At 36.7% G+C, this 17,434-nt stretch overlaps 1 protein-coding gene across 1 annotated transcript in view; it reads right to left on the bottom strand.

Annotated features, from left to right (window-relative positions):
* Positions 1–17,434, bottom strand: part of LOC150087933 (anoctamin-4-like) — a 452,209-nt gene that overhangs the window by 14,761 nt on the left and 420,014 nt on the right. Inside the window, exons 20-22 of the mRNA XM_090369274.1 lie at positions 11,635–11,732; positions 4,226–4,365; positions 1,444–1,596 (exon numbers count right to left, since the gene is read on the bottom strand). Of these exons, the coding sequence (XP_090225400.1) occupies positions 1,444–1,596; positions 4,226–4,365; positions 11,635–11,732 (391 nt within the window). The remainder of the gene's footprint in view (positions 1–1,443; positions 1,597–4,225; positions 4,366–11,634; positions 11,733–17,434) is intronic.

The following is a 17,434-nucleotide window of genomic DNA, read 5'->3' as shown; positions in this document are numbered from 1 at the left end:
TGCTACCCATGTGTTGCACAATGTGTCCAATAATGCCTGCACATTGTTAAATAGATAGTAGTAGAATCGAATGTCCTTTTCCACTAGGTTCCAAGCATGCTTAATTGGATTTAGATCGGCTGAGTTGGGCGGCCGCGGGAGGACGGAGAATTGATTGTCATGTTCCTGAAACCAGTTCCCTTTCTGGCCCTGTGGCATGACGTGTTGCCTTATTGATAAACGCCGGAGTTGCCTGGATACACTGTCATGAAAGTTGGCGACGAAGGAAAGGTAGGCGTGCCCATCGAGACGTTGATTAAGGGTGATCAGAAGACCTAGAGCATGCTAAGAAAACACTCCCCAAAGTAACACCACCGCATCCAGCCTGCAGAATACCAACGGAATATCCAGGTGCGGTAGCCTCATGTTACTTTCTCCAAATGCGGATAGTCACATCAATATGATAGAGTTGAAAATGGAATTCATCAGACCAGGCAACGGATTTACATAAGTTGGTGCTAAAATGCCCATTAAGTTTCTTGTGTCTCGCAGTGAGCATGGGTCGTGGCAATGAACGGCTGTCACGTTCATTGCCACAGCCTATACAAGTTAATGTCCGGCACACAGACCATATGGATTTTGGCCTTGCTAGTCCTGAGTTGTAGTATATGGTTAGACGGGCTACTGTGCCAGGTTGCTGCTGTCTTACGAGACGAGATACACAACGCTCACCCCGGGCTGAGTTGTTCGATCACTTTTGAGCTAGTCCTTTGGCTGGTTGTTCGATCACTTTTGAGCTAGTCATGATAGACTCGTGACACTACAGAATGTGAGCACTTAACCATGTTGGCTGTTATCGAGATCCTGGAACCTGCACGTCTTTCCCCCACAATAATTCCACGTTCGATGTTAGAAAATCTCGACACTGGCCCATTCTTCCTCGCAGACACTGAAAAAGTGATCGCCACGTGTACGAACTACAATCGTATATCAGCTATTCCCGACTTTGAGCCTTCACAACGTAACGGAGCAGTCCATTCCCATACAAGGGGGGTTGTTGCTAATGCAAAGCCAATTCAGTTTATGTTTCTTTTGAACGATTCTTATAATATTCGAAACTACATTGTGATTTTCTAAAAATATATAATCAAATTTCAGTTAACAGCTAAAGTATTTAAACATTTTAAATAAATTCAATATATATATATATCACTAAACGAGTAAGTCGATAAATTCTCAAAGAAATCGAAGTTATTATTAAAGAATAAAATAAATAAAAATTACTTGGATCTGCACGAGAAATATTAAATAATTTAATATTTAAGGAGAATAATTTGTATACTTAGTGCGAAAGGAAAAAGACTATCTTTTAAAATAATATCTTAAATTTGATTTTAATTAGGCATGCTGTTAATTTCCGAATAAATATTTTTAAAACTAATATTTTAAGAAAAGTCATCTTACCAATGCTAGGAACCCTTGCTGTCAGGGGTCTGCGAAGCTGTGTCACATATTTGCTTGCGTCCAATCGAATTTCGACAATGTTGTTTAAGAGAGCAAACAATGGCGCGAGAGGAAATGCAGCAACGAACAGTGTTACAAAACCAAATTGAATCACTAGAAAAATAAGAAAACTTTGTATTAAAAGTTTAATTGATGTTTTAATTACTTATTATATGTAGAGAAAACTGTTATTTTGTCGAAATGTGACAAAAGACCAACAACCAATTGATGACAGGGAAGTACACTTTATTTTCGCGTAGAATTACAGTGAAACTTTATAAGCCTTTCCTGTATCCATGATAAACCAGTAATTTTCATCCGCACAACTATTATTATTATCTTTCTATACATTAATATAATTTTCCTCCTAGTGATATTTATTCAGGCAATGGGAGAAGAGGGATGCCGGTTACGTGGTAATACGTAATAGAAGCTTGTTAACTCTGGTAAAACAAGCTTCTGTTTTAGCCTGATCATGCTAGATAAACCTCGTGCACGCGCTTTGTGTCTAGCATGACCACGCGGTACCATTCTTGATTTTATATGTAACGTATTTATGTATTCATAGCTGAGAGAAGAGACACACACAGTGTCGAAAGCTTCTATAAGTTTTTTTATTTTATTTTATCAAAAGCAGCGAGCTCAGTAAGCAGGGAGCTAAATGTATTGTATTGTATTGTATTATTATTATTATTATTATTATTATTATTATTATTAAAACCTTTTTTTCCTTTATGGGGTTTTTCCTCCCAGTGACAGGTACTGATACCAAGTGCACGCGGTGGTTTGTTGTGTCCGGTTACTATTGTTATTATTGTTACTGTTGGTCGAGGAACTCTTTTATTATCCTACTAGGTGTTCAGAATCGTGGCTTCCTAGAGTTCAATGTAAGCGTTCTCTGAGAAGCCTATTGTTGCTAGATTCTTGTGGAAGCTCTTTGGCACCATTCCGGTGGTTGACACGTTGATCGGGATGGTCATTACTTGTTCCATATGCCACATATATTTGTCTTCCTGTCTTAGGTCTGAGCACTTCCTGATCTTTTCCTCGTATGTTTTCTGGAGGCTGCTGGTGTTGGTATTGGGCACTGCTATTTCGATCAAGTATGTAGCCATTTCCTTCTTGTCAATGAGGGTTATGTCTGGCCTGTTGTGCGGGATCGTTTTGTCCGTTATGATAGCACGGTCCCAGTATAGTCTGTGAGTAGAAGTCTCTGGTAGGACCTCAGGGTTGTACTTATAGCACGGTAAACGTTCTTTGATGAGCTGGTATTTTTGCGCTAGCTCCTGATGTATTATCCTGATCACCTGGTCGTGTCTGTAAGTGTATTCCATCACACTGCATCTTGCGGTGATGTGCTGGATTGTTTCTGAGGCCAGGTGGCACCGTCACATGTGTCATCTGTTACTCCGGCGTCTTTGGAGATATATTTCCAATCTGGTGTTGATTACCTTTTCTTGGATGGCGAGCATGAATCTTCAGTCTCGGGGAAGAGCCTTCCGTTCGTGAGCCTAGCGTTGAAAGCCATCTTATTTATGTAGTTTTGCTGGAGGTCATTGTAGTGTCTGCCATGCATTGTCTTCTTCGCCCATCTTTCCATATTGGTTTCTTTTGTCTGTGTGAGTGCGGTCCACTTGTTGAGGTTGAGTGTTGTGTGCCGTTTGTCTATCTTTCTTATGGCTTGGTAGATTGGCACTGTGTTTTCCTGGAAGTAATCGCTCAGGTTCTTAATAGCCTTCTTCTCTTGTTCGATGAAGTCGCACTTCTACATGATCGGGAACACACAAGTGATACGTGCGCAGCTAATGAGGCATAATTAATTGTGTCCTAAACAGCGATGGCCTGTGACGTCCTAAAATACAATGTGCATTTTCCAAAAGTTCTGCTTAAAAATAATATCTAAAATTTTAACGCACAGATGGTCATATAGAGATTTTGTAAAACATTGTAATTCTTTAAGAAATGGAGACATCAGAATTTCGAATGGGAGGCAGGATTGATGCATGATTGGGTTAGGGTTGTTTACTATAAATTAACGGCCTCCGTAGCCGAGTGGTCAGGAGCAGAAGCACACACGCCCTTTGAATATACCGGCGTTTTAGCCCCTGACTGCTAAATATGGTCGATCTGCCAACTCGCACTGGGCCAGCGTGACAGATTATGGTCAAATTTCCTCAACGTGAATCGTTGAGGAGGTTTCCATCCTGCAGGGGATTAATGATGGCTGCAATTTACTTTTTTTTTTTTTTCTAGGAAGTAGAAGGGCAACTAACGTCATAAGCCATTAGTATATTATATCTGTAAATTGAAGATATTTTATTTTGCATGGCACCTTTGCGCATTTCAGCAATGAAAAATGCAATTTTCAGTAAACAAAAACTCAATACTTCTAGAAACTTATGACTTGACATTATTGAAATTTTTTCTGTGCTCGGAGGGGAGAAATACTCTTTCAGTCTGAAGACAGGACTCTAATGCTGTTTGGGGTGGGGGTCGCTGTACAGAATCTTATAACACGTAGCAAAGGCCACTTTTTTCGTGGTGAATCAGCGACTTTCCTGTATATTATTTCCCAGTCATAGCCGTTGAAATGATATTTTTACTTTTTGCTTAAGGTGCTTCGTTATTATTATTATTGTTCATTTTCGTATTACCTAAAGAGATTTTGATAATCTTGCAGGAAATACAGAAGTATATTAAGAAACCAATTTTATTTTTCTAGCCTTATAATCACCGCACTTACCCATTTCTAGATATTCGTCAAAAAGGGCCATTCTGTCACAATCCTGGAGATTGTAATCCTGCTCCCAACGTGTAGTCGCTTTTCGATTTTTTGGTCCATCCCGTTCTCGCCACCAGCTTCGCCACCAGTTCATACCTGCACTTGAGGGAGGAAAAATTACTCTTTATAGAGGAGCAAATAGGCGATTCCTCAAGTACTATTGGATAAAAGCAAGCATATATAGATTTATTAATAAAATAAAATAACTGTGCAGTGTAATTGTAATGTCACTAAAACTATGATTAACAGCAATTTTGGTTGCTATCATGGTATCTAGTATTAACAATTAACGGGTAGGCTTTCTAATATTAAGTAAAAAACTGAACTGAATAGTATAAAAAACTGTCACAAAAACGAATGCATTTTTGTGACAATTTTTAGAATAATACGTTAACTATCTAGTCATAAATACTCCAAAACGATACGGGTTCCGTTAAATATTTTTGTAAAAAAAACTGGCTCGCTTCAGAAAGCCCATAAGTGCCATACACAAAACACTTTCACTACACTGGGCATTACTTGTTTTATATCTTACAATAAAGAAACAAAGACATTAAATGCTACTTGTATCACCAAAATGTGGTATCTAATTTTTTTGGAATGAAATCAAAGAAGTTAAGTTTTGTTGTCTAGGAAATGAAAAAAGAAAAAAAATTGATTTGTTTTGTATTTTATTTAGAGAGCACAGCAGAGAAACTAAAACACTAGAAAAAAAAAAGATTTACTGTAGAAAAACGCCTTGAATAATTGTACGATGACTAAAGAATAAAATTAATACACTCTACACCCGGAGTAGAAATGCTAAAAATGAACATTGCAAACAAGAGAGAGAGAGAGAGAGAGAGAGAGAGAGAGAGAGAGAGAGAGAGAGAGAGAGAGAGATTTAATTAACCTTAAATATGTACAAAATATGCTTAATAAAAGCACAAACCATAAAAATCACTAAGTAATCTTTTAAAAAAACTCGTCGAACACGTGAATTATCCATACACAAACTGTAAAAGTTATGAAAATATAAAAATTTAAAGATTCTCTGTATTCTCAAATATAGTATTCTGTATTCACAAATATTCTCAAATATAGCTATATTTAGAATACGTTCCTTTCCCATGTATTCTGACAGACTAATTTTGTTTATTTTACTCTTATCACAAATATTTCTTGATTGTTATATATGCTCTTCAGGGATTCTCCATACTTTTGTAATAAAAACATATTTTAACAATTTTATAAGTGAGTAAAAATACCTTTCTCTACCAAACTATAACTTAAAAGTTAAAAGTTTTAAATAGTTTCCATTATTTTATAACTATGACGTATTACTGAAAATAAATGCTTCTAATAACAGATTAGCATTAGTAAAGGCATATGATGCAAGAAAGTATCAGCAAAAAAAAAAAAAAAAAAAACCTTCTCATTTCACCCATCCACTCGCTCCAAATCTTGTCTAGTTCTGCCTTGAATCTATTTAAGCTATCAACTTCTACAACGACAGATGAACGTTTGTTCCAACAAACAACCACCCGCCGGTTAAAGGCAAACTTCCGCACATCTATCCTACAACTGTCTTTCCTCAATTTGAATTCATGCCCTCTCAGGCGATTATTCTGAGCAAGAGGAAGAATCCCATCAGCATTGAGCATGCTCAAACAATTCAAGGCTTTATACACCTAAATCAGATCGCCTCGTAGGTGCTTAGTCTCCAGACACTGTAATTTGCAAAACTTAAGCCATTATTCGTAAGAGCAACCCTTTGTTCTATTCACTAATCATGTTGCCCTTCTCTGTACTCGTTCCAGCAGCTCTACATTCTTCTTAAAATTAGACCTCCACACCTGTATACAGTACTCAAGGCGTGGCCTGACCATTGCCTTATAAAAGGGAATAATCACCTCCTTATCCCTGCTAGAAAAATTCCTGTATATCATTGATATGATACCATGAGCTACTCTTGCAAACCGTCTGCACTGCTCAGAAAACTCCATATCTGCCTGCACAATTACCCCGAGGTCCTTTTCATTCTCTACCACTGTCAGTGTAGTACCACACAGTTGATACGTTACTCTGGGGTTACTGCTTCCCATATACAGTACTTTACATTTGTCAATGTAAAACTTCAGTTGCCACCTATCAGCCCATCTACTCAACTTTTCTAGATCCTGTTGCAGCAGCGTACTGTCATTAGTGCCATTAACAACCCTGCCGACCTTCGTATCGTCTGCAAACTTGGACATTAAGCTTGATATATACCATAATTAATATCATTTATAAATACAGAAAACAACAATGGACCCAACACTGAAATCTGGGGTACTCCACTAATAACATTAGTCCACGAAGAGCAGTATCCATTGATTACCACTGTCTGTCTTCTTCCACTCAACCATCCCTTTATTCATAGCAGCAATTTGCCTCCAATGCCACACTGCTCCAATTTGTGCAAACAGTCTTCCATAAGCAACAGATATTTCCAAATATATGATATCGAAATTATTCTTTGCATTCAGTTCCTTTGTAACCACATTGTAATATCCAATCAAATTGGTCAGACAAGACCTCCCCTTAACAAACCCATGCTTTGTCAGAGCTGCAACTGAAGTCTTGTCTAGATGATCCTGCAGTGCCTCTTTAACCAGTGCCTCCATTAATTTTGCTGGAATAGAAGTTAAACTAACAGGTCTGTAATTACTTGCGTCGCCCTTTGATCCGCCTTTGTGAATTGTGGTCACATTTCCATATCTCCAATCCAAGGAAGCTCTCATAATTATGGCTAAAGGTTTGCTTACTTCCTTTGCTGCCTCCTTTAATATAGCTAGATAGATCCCATTCATCCCAGGTGCCTTTCTTATGTTTATCTTCAACAATTTCTCCTCCACTTTGCTCTCAATTATTACAAAATCATCTAGCTGACTGCCAGATTTTAATTCACCTCTGGCATTTGCCTCCCTGAATAACTCCTCATGTGTGAATTTAGATGCAAAATACTTATTTAGTTTGTTAGCTGCATGAGCATGATCATCAACAGTTGAACCATAGATATCAAGTGGACCAATCTGATTCATCTCCTTCCTTCTAGAGTTTAAATAAGTAAAGAACGCTTTGCTGTTTTTCTTTGCATCCCTTGCCAAAGATTTCTCGTAATCTGCCTTTGCCTGCCTAACCTCCTTTGTGACTTGGTTACAGACCAGCTTATATCTATTATAGGCTTCCATGTCACCTGTTAATTTATATGTATCCTATGCGTTTTTATTCTCTCCCACATGTCTCATTAGTTCATCTGATATCCATTTAGGCCTAAACCTTGAACAATATTTCGTAGTTGGTATGAAAAGCTCAGTAGCTTCCAAGATTAATTCTTTGAATGCTTCCCATTTTGAATTTGCTGTTGGTAACATCATCAGTTGGTCCCGCCGTATACAATTTAAATACTGTCTCAGGCCACCGTAGTGACCTTTACGAAAGCAAAAACCCTTCCCTTTACCCGTGATGGTAGCTACCTCTTTGAGTAAATCCCACTTCAGCACACTACGATCACTGCCACCTAGTGGTTCTTTTATCTGCATATTCTTAATGCGTGAAGAATCACTACTGATAATCAGATCAAGAGTATTACTTCCTCTAGTTGCTTCCCGAACATGCTGCTGTAGAAAACAATCATCCAATAAATCCACAAAAGCCTTACTGGTGTGTGAGTGACCAACCCACAAACAAATTCCAGTCAATATCTGAGAAATTAAAATCCCCCATTATAAGACACTCTGATTTACTGGCCCACTCTATTTCTCTGTACAGTTGTTTATTATACTCACCAGAGTCATTAGGCCTATAACTCACTCCTACTCTCACTTTTGCTTTCCCAGTGCTTATGTCACACTAAACTGACTTGACACTGCACTGTCCAGCCATGTCGATTGGCTGTACTTCCTTGGATTATATGCGTTTCTTAACTAATTGCATAACCCCACCTCCCTTTCTATCCAGTCTATCCTTTCTGTAGACGTTGTACTCCCCAAATTCCATTTCTGCATTCCTTATATCTGCGTGACACCACGTCTCTGATATCCCAACAATAGCTGCCTTTGATGTTTTGGCCAACATCTCAAATTCATCAAATGTATTTACCAAACTCCTGGCATTGATGTACACGCAAGTATACATGCACCTGTTCCTATTCTTAGCTACCCTAACACAGCCCATGTATTTGCTTGTTCCGCAATGACGCCCAGCAGTCTCTGAAATCCCCTGCGCCCTGTTTTCCAGGCTGCTGCTCATTCCAATAGAAGCAGTGCAAGAATCACTTTCACCTCTGCCAGCGGCTACTGTTAATCTATTAGTCCGTATATCTCTCCCCAAGCAAACACTGCCTCGATAGCATCAGCAAATATTCTTGCACCCTTTCTATTTAAGTGTATCCAATCCCTGTAGAAGCAGTCTCTCTTCTTAACAAGCACAGACCAGGCTAAGAAAAATTCTACCCCTTGAGCTTTGCACAAACTCTCCAAGGTCGAATTGATAGACAATGCTCTCAATTAAAAACGCTACACTCCACATAATTTTTTACAGATAACAATGATTTAGTCTATTGAAACTAGATGGAAAGAAAATGTTACAAAAAAAAATTCAATAATTCAAATTTATAGACCAATTCTGACGACTCTTCGAAATCCTCATGGATATCGTTGTCAAGTATAAATTAGGAATCGACAGTTATCACCATCCACGAGGTATCGCGGAAGGCTGGCGAATGATAAATTCGAACCTAGAAGAGTGTAAAATGAATTTATTCCAATTTCGTCAAGAAATTCCAATAAATGCGCATAACGATAGATTGATGCTTGTATACACTTAACAGCTTCCGTGAAACAACATATTCTGTAGTAATACAGTATAACATATCGTCGTTGATGTTAGAAAACCTCCTATGTGACTCAAAATGTGTTCTTGACATTTTGTTATCACTGGATTCAGAATTTTTTTGCTGCATAACATGGTAACTACCTCCTATGTGGGAAAATGTCTGAAAATTTCAGACATTCTCCTGGGTCACATAGGAGGTTTTCTAATATCACAGACGATATATGGTATAATATTTAGTACTATGTGATTGTTGCAAATGAATTTTTCGAATTTTAGTAGATGCATATGAATTTCATTAAAGTCATTTTTATTGAAACCTCTTGCTCAATGCTCAGCAGTGCCAAATTGTCAAATTGCACAAGTAATCATAGCTGGTTGAGGTTCGCAATTACATCAAAATTAATTTCCGTTTATTGTCGATCTTTAACTGTTGGTAGTTAAAACACAGTTATTAATATAATTTTCAAAGCAATCCTGATTGGAGAACACATCTTCACTAAGTTAAATCAGAAATTTCAACAAGTCTCATGAAATATATGGATAAAAATGTTCCTCTAGTTTTTTGTTATTTAACAGCAGCTTGCAGTCAGCAATATTCTGATTACAGATCACATCCCACAGCAATGTCAGCTGGTAACAATAACAGGAACACACACCTTTCTTTCAGAAGTTCTGTTGAATCCCCGGATATGGATTTTTTCCTATCGAAAATCAACAACGAAAAAAACTGAAATTGTGAATATGCCTTACAAGCGGTTTGCCCTTTCTATTACCAGTCAATCGTACTTTCACTCCGTTGTCAAACCAGCGGAGAGTCTAGCATCTATATTCGTCGCGTGATTCTTTGCACTTCCAAGCCTCAGGTTTTATAATTTCATTTAATTGCATCGACAGTATTGCAAAAAAAAAAAAAAAAAAAATTTACACTTTTTGCAGCAGCTTCTCTAAAGTCTACCTTTAGGATCCTGTAAAAATTTCTGCAAGCGATCAATTTTCGGGCGCAATTTCGGAAAATGTGTCCGAAAAAAGGAGGAAATCGAATGTGAGCATATTGTTCAGCAGCTCCTACTTTTGTTTCAATTATATTTTCATACTTGTTCGACCTCAGCTTTCCTAAACAACTTTCATGTCTTCTCCCCGCCGTCTCTTTCTTTCCCACTACAACGAATTTCATATTCTTCTACCATAGGAACATTAATTGAGTAGATAAATAAAAAAAGTAATTATGTCTTTCTTCACCAGTCCTCAAAAAAGTGTTAACTGTTATTTTTTGACCTATAGCATGGAAACCTTTCAAATTCAAATTGTGACTGCTGCAGTTCTGAAATAACTGTAGTAGCATTTCTTAAAAAGCAACGTTATGAAATTGTTGCTATTATGGCAGAACATTTATCCGATTTCCAGAAAAGAATTTCGAACGTAACGACAATCAATCAATAGAAGTCTAATTTTTCTGTGATTGCATTCGCTGCACTGGCAGAATCATTTCCCCTGCATGTAGATAAAATCGATGAACGATTTCTTGACCTCCACTGCCCTGATTTCGAAAATGACGTCTACAAAACGAATGATCTGAGACAACTGTTCATAGTGAGCTAAATTAGGAGTGCAGTCAAATAATATTCCTTTATTTTTATGCCAGGCGAGTAAGAAGCTAATAAATCTATAAACTTGTTTTGAATTTCAGGAAGCAGTTAAGATAATATTGAAAATCGATTGTTATGAACACATTCTAAGTTTTTATTGGTTCATTTTTAGACAGAAATTGCAAAAGCAATAAAAAATTTCCAGTGTTCCTAGAATATGAATTTACTTCTTTATAGTAGGCATAAAGAGCAATATGTTCCACCAGCAGACTTATGCTTCCTCCATTAGGCCGCTATTAGTTTACTTCTTTTTAAAACGTTCGAAAACACTTAAAACATTTCCACTAAAAACAATCGAATTTTACTTTAATTAAAATTAAAATATTGACTAAATGATAAAATTATTAACTGTTTATCTTTCATAAAAAGATACAAAAAAGAGAAAAGGTAATGTCGCTCTCTTATATATCTACCCCTAGGAATAGTTGTACCTCTCTTCTTAAATTTTGAGAAGAAATTCTCTGAACTGCTATAGGTTGATGCGTGAAGAAATTGAAAACATCACTTCTTATAAAAGAGGCAAGTAATTATCAACTAAAGTTAAATTACGTTTTAGTTAAAACTACGAACTAAATTAAAGCAAATATAAAGCAATTTATAGCAAGGCATAAATACGACAACTATAAAAACAACTCAGGAATACAACTATAAGACATTATTTTACAGGCAGGGCAACAGGTATTGTTTTTTAGTAGCTACGAGGAATCTTGTGTTTCCTACAAAATGAAGTGGTAACTCGTGGTGACTTATCTTCACAATATGAGAGTGATTCATTGGTCGGAAATTTAGATTTCTGATGGCAACGTCCTAAACGGGGGCTATTGTCCTACCTGCTCATGAAACAATGCATATAATTATGGTACTTACGCTGTGAAATATTCTGCTATATTATTCAATATCTGTTTACCAACCATGATGATGCCCAGCTGAACACATACTTCGAATAAACATCCTCCCATCTCGCACTGCAAAACAGAATATTTCTTAAATAAATTCTCTTAGAAGTTTGACTCAATATAATGAACAGTAAATTAAAAATGAGAAAGTTGTTACAAATAAACAATAAATATTTTAATATCCTATGCATTAATTTTAACGTACAAGTAATAACAACTTACATTTATAAGAGAGCAAATGAGCCGCTCTGATTTTTGTTTTCTAAATAAATCTATTGATAAGGAAAAGTACACTGAGATTGTTCCATATTATCATCCATGGAACAATCTTACAATCTCAATTTAAATAGAATATTAACATTATGCTTTTTAAATCACTGTTCAATAAGGTTAAAGTGTATGGCCAATGCTTCCAATAGATCAGGCATTGAAAAGGTTGCAATGCTTGCTGTTACTGAACGAACTTCGCCCAGAAGTCCACCGCAATGTCGGGCACCACAGCTTATTATCATCAACTAACCTTTAATACCTGTAGTAATTCCTTTAAGCAGAATTCAGGCAACATATACATGCCACTTTACATTCACCATAAGTAAATGAAAGCAAATCTAAAGAAAATTAAATTCAAACTAAAAATTATTAGCGTACGTAGCTTTGGTCATTGAATGATTACAAAAAAAAAAATATTTTAATGTTCTTCTACCAGTCAACTTTTCACAAGCCTGGTTGCTCAGTTGCATAATTTTTTTTTTCAGAAACTCTGTGTATAGTTTCTGAAAAATATCAATGCATCATGGGATTCCAAAGCCTGTTCTTTAAATATCAACCTACTTCTCATACAGATTTTCAGATATCATTATACCATTCCTCACTTAGTGATTCATTTCTGAGAAGCATAAGATATAAGACCATACAGACATACGGACATGTTGCTACCTCTCCAAGGTATTAAATCATCCTCACCAGACTGATAGTGTTCCTTCAGAAGGGATGGGAAGTTGTAAGTTCTACATTCACGCTGGATGAAACCTAAGCCAACTATACTGTATATTTCATAAGCACGTGCTTCGGTGGTGTGCAGTCTATGGAACGCAGACCATGTCAACCAAAGTAAAGCTTCCTTTCACGAAGGCAATTTTACATGGTTTGAAGTGACATGTATATCCGGTGGCTGCTGAGAATCACTCTACAATTGTGTGCATTCAACCGTCGGTTCATCGAGCAGTTAAAACCAAATAGAGGTTATCCTTTGACAAGGTCGATACCGTATGGTCTTAAAATTGTCATTTCGTAGACGTCTGTTACCTTTAAAGCAATTTTACAGTCTAGTAATGGAACTTTTGCACTCCAAGCAATTTTATTTAATGACATAATTTGCCTTTTTGGAAAATCTTACTCTCGCAGTAGTACAGAGGTTACGATTACTGTCCTTCCACACCGTATAAAAAAGCCTGGATTTGAAATCTGTCAAGATGGGAGGGGGAACTTTTATGGGACTTTTCACGCCATGAACGAGTTAGGGATAGTCTATCTCGTGAGTAGATTTATCCTTTTTCCTACTACACAAACTCGGATTTTCATCGAGCGAAACAGATCGTAAAAAAATAAATAAACAACGAGGGCGTTATTATTTGGGTCAATTTTTGAATAGAAACATATACGATTATATTTCTTTTTTATGAATTTTTAGAAAACAAAAAAAATCACAATCTATTTATTTAGCCTGAATCACCTAAATCTTTTATCACCTAAATTATATAAACGCATTTTAACATTGGACAGATTATATCTGTCAGTAAGCTCTCACCGGCATAAACCATTTACGATAGTGTCAAAAGGTTTTTTGTGCCTAGGATATGGTCACACGACCAAATACTGTTCGCAAAAATCACCTTCACGTGGGCATTGTGCTAAAGGTGGACACGTTGCAGCAGAATGACCAAATAAAGACTAGGACCCTTGCTGTATTAACTGTCAAAGAAAGAAAAGAGATTCAAATCATTCGGTCAGAGATGTTAGATGCCCTGAGTATTTGCGAGCACTCAAACTAGTACAGGCTAGGACATTATATGATTAGAATGGCTGATAACAATACTGATGTTAAACTAGGTCACGATGAGTTGGATGATTCAGATGATTTTATGCAGTTTGGTAATATAAACAATATTCAAACAAGGATATTGCAAATAAATGGCTAACGTTCAAAGTTGGTAGCAGATGAGATTAGACAAATAGCTCAGGAAAAGCAAGTGGATGTGGTATCAATACAAGAAACGTATTGGGCTATAATTCAACCTGATCAGAAATCTATAATATTAGGATATCCCTTATATTCAAGAGTAATATACTACGTGCTAGAAGAGCCTAAAACGGATATTGTAATCTTTAATAGAAAATTGGATGCGGTGATAGTACATGGTTTATGTAATTCATATGCTACTTGTGTAATGATTGCTTCGGTGTCAATCCGGTTTTATCTCATATCTGCCTATTGCTCTCCTTCCATGGACTTCAATAATTTTCTAGACTACTTGGAGCATGCTGTAGTAATATTAAGACCACATAATGTAATTATAACAACTGATGCTGATGCCAAATCTAGCTTTTGGCATAGTTCATTAACTGATACGAGGGGTTTGATGTTGGAAGATCTTATTTCTAGTCATAATTTATATGCGATAAATAAACCCAATCAGCTATCAACGTTTAATGAAGCAATGGGAGAATCTAATATTGATATAACTATTACAACAGCTGAGTTACGGAACTGTTTGTACGACTGGCGGGTATTTTCGGACTGGATTTCTAGTGATCACTGGATTTCTAGTGCTATTTCTTTCTACGTTGATAGTGCACGGCCATTCCAGAATGTACAGTATCGAATTCCAGAATGTACAGGATCGAACTGGTCAATGTTTGAGGATTCTGTCTGCATGGATTTTCCGACGCATAAGCAGCAAGAATTAATAAACCTACTTGCATTGGTTGTAGTTAGGTATATTCAAGATTCTATTACAAAGGCGGCCTATAAGTCTGCTAGAAAGAAAATAAGTTCTACTAAATCATGTTCATGGTGACCACGAGATTTAGCGTTGCAACGTAGATGGGTGTATCGTACTAGGAGGCAATTTCAGCGGCATCGACACTGGCCTCCCAGTGAGGTTGCTAGATTAAATCAAGAGTACATAACACTCAAACATGATTACAGAAGAGCAATAACAATTCGTAAGAGGGGAAACATGGAAATTATTCATCCAAGAGTCGGAGAATTCAAATCCATGGGGACTGTTGTATGAAATTACGAGAGACAAGCTACACAAGTTGGATGTTGTTAATACTGTGCGTACAAGTGTTCGACAGAAACAGTAGAATGGATGGATTCCATTGAAATTATAATTGATAAACTATTCCCAGAAGATGATTCCTTGGAAGATACGTCAAATAAGAAGATAAAATTCTTTACACGTAACTCAGGTAACTATGGAGCCATTTACACTTAATGAATTAGCATGTGTAATTAGTAAAATAAATTTTAAGAAATGTCCAGGATATGATTTGATAGAGAATGAATTTATAGCACGGTTTTATAAATTGTTTCCGCAGTTGTTACTACTACTATATAACAAATGTCTTGCAGAAGGATATTTTTCATCATATTGGAAGGTAGCTTTATTGAAGCTAATCAAAAAGCCTGGTAAGCCCCTCTCAGATCCTGGATCCTACCGGCCAATAGCCCTTCTAGCTAACTTTGGCAAGTTACTAGAAAGGATGATGGTTCTGCGCATTACGCAGTTAATAGAGCAGCGTGGAATGATATCAAGTAAACAATACGGGTTTATATCCGAAAAGTCAGCAGAGGATGCTTTAATGGACTTTCGAACACATATCGAGAGTTCTGCTTCAAAGTATGAATTAGCCATTTTTGTGGATTTTCAAGGTGCGTTTAACTCAGTATGGTGGGAGGCTGCTCTTGCTCAGTTGAGAGTAGCTGGATGTTCTCAAGAATTATATACATTGTTTGGAAGTTATTTTAGTGACAGATACGTAACTGTTAAATCTAAAACCTTTTATATCAAAAAGCAGGTTTATCGTGGTTGTCCCCAAGGTTCAGTATTAAGTTCTTTCATATGGAACCTTGTCTTGCAAAATTGGTTAGCTCGCTCTTTTTCCAACTGTAGGACAATAGATTTTGCTGATGATTTAACAATTATAGTGGCTGGGAGTTCTAGGAGTAGTCTTGAACATAATGCCGAACATAATACCTTGAACATAATGCCGAACATAATACCTTGAACATAATGCCGAACATAATACCTTGAACATAATGCCGATTTACACCTCTGGTCACAAAACTATAAGTTAACTATTAATCCGTATAAAACTAAAACGATGCTTTTTAAAAGCAAATTGGCCCCTGGTCGACCTCCACAAATAAACATATTTAGGAGCTAAAGTAAAAAAGTTCTCTGGTGCTGTTATTCTTGTTTCTAAATCTGACTGGGGTTTATCCCGCAAGACTCACTCATCATATTATAAGGCAGTATTTTTCCCCATGACAACATATGCAGTAGGCGCTTGGTTTCATCATGCTGTGTTGGTGAGGTTCCAAGCAAAACTCAACTCTATACAAAGATCAATGCTTTTCAGCATGTTAAGAGTACGTAGGACCGTATCTACTGCAGCAATTCGGGTGTTGGTCGAGGCTATTTCTTTGGACTTGTTCCTGATATACCGAGGACTATGTTATCAGATTAAGAAGAAGATACCCGTTACGTATCATAACATTACAATTTATACTCAAGTAGATATTAAAAAGGAAAAAAAGTGGTATATAAAGGAGATAATTAACCTATGGCAAACGAGAGGGGACACTGGAACTGCGGGAAGGGTGACAAAGTTATTTCTTCCTGAGGTGACGTTTCTCCTAGATAACAGGGTAGCTGAATGGTTTACGCCTGGGTTGGAGTTGCTATATATAATAACAGGTCATGGCTCATTGAATGAGAAACTATTTGCTCTAGGATGAACAAATACTGAATTGTGTTTTTGTGGAGCCAAGGAAAATTGGTTTCGCATTTTGTGTGAATGTAATATTTATGATAGTGCGCGATCAATAATTAGTGATCGCCTGGTGAATGTGATTCCTGAACAAGCGTTTCATCTCTTGATGGAACGAGATAAACTTCAGCTGTTACAAACATTTGCTAAAGCTGCATTTGATCTAAGAAGAATGCTTCCACAGTTAAGAACTCGTTTAACTTTGGATAATTAACTGTGATTAACGTGGTCTTTGTAGTTAACTGTTGGCGAGTTTTTTTATTTATTTATGTTTTTATTTATTATTTATTCATTTATTATTATTTTTTTTTAACTCTGGAGTGGAACCCAGAGTGTTTTTTATTATTATTTATTTATTTATTATTATTTTTTTTAAACTCTGGAGTGGAACCCAGAGTGTTTTTTATTATTATTTATTTATTAATTATTTATTTTCTTATATGAAATTTATTTTTTTTTTTTTTCATTTTGTCTCATAAACTGAGCCCTAAGGCGTCCCATCTACTGGAATTGGCCCACCTTCCCGTGATGTGGACGAGTATCTGGAAGCAGCCTTTCTGACGATCGCTGCTTTTAGGTAGCCAAGAGGCCAGCACATCACAACAACACAACATACATAAAATACACAAACATGACACTACTCCAAGTCTGCCCTAGTTTACAGAGACTGTTAATACCTACAGCAGTGGTTTTCAACCTTTTTTTAATAACGG

The sequence above is a fragment of the Mastigoproctus giganteus genome, chromosome 3 (assembly GCF_048544385.1).
Source record: "Mastigoproctus giganteus isolate SK-2022 chromosome 3, ASM4854438v1, whole genome shotgun sequence".
NCBI classification, from domain to species: domain Eukaryota; kingdom Metazoa; phylum Arthropoda; class Arachnida; order Uropygi; family Thelyphonidae; genus Mastigoproctus; species Mastigoproctus giganteus.
This window is presented reverse-complemented; position numbering and strand designations above follow the sequence as displayed.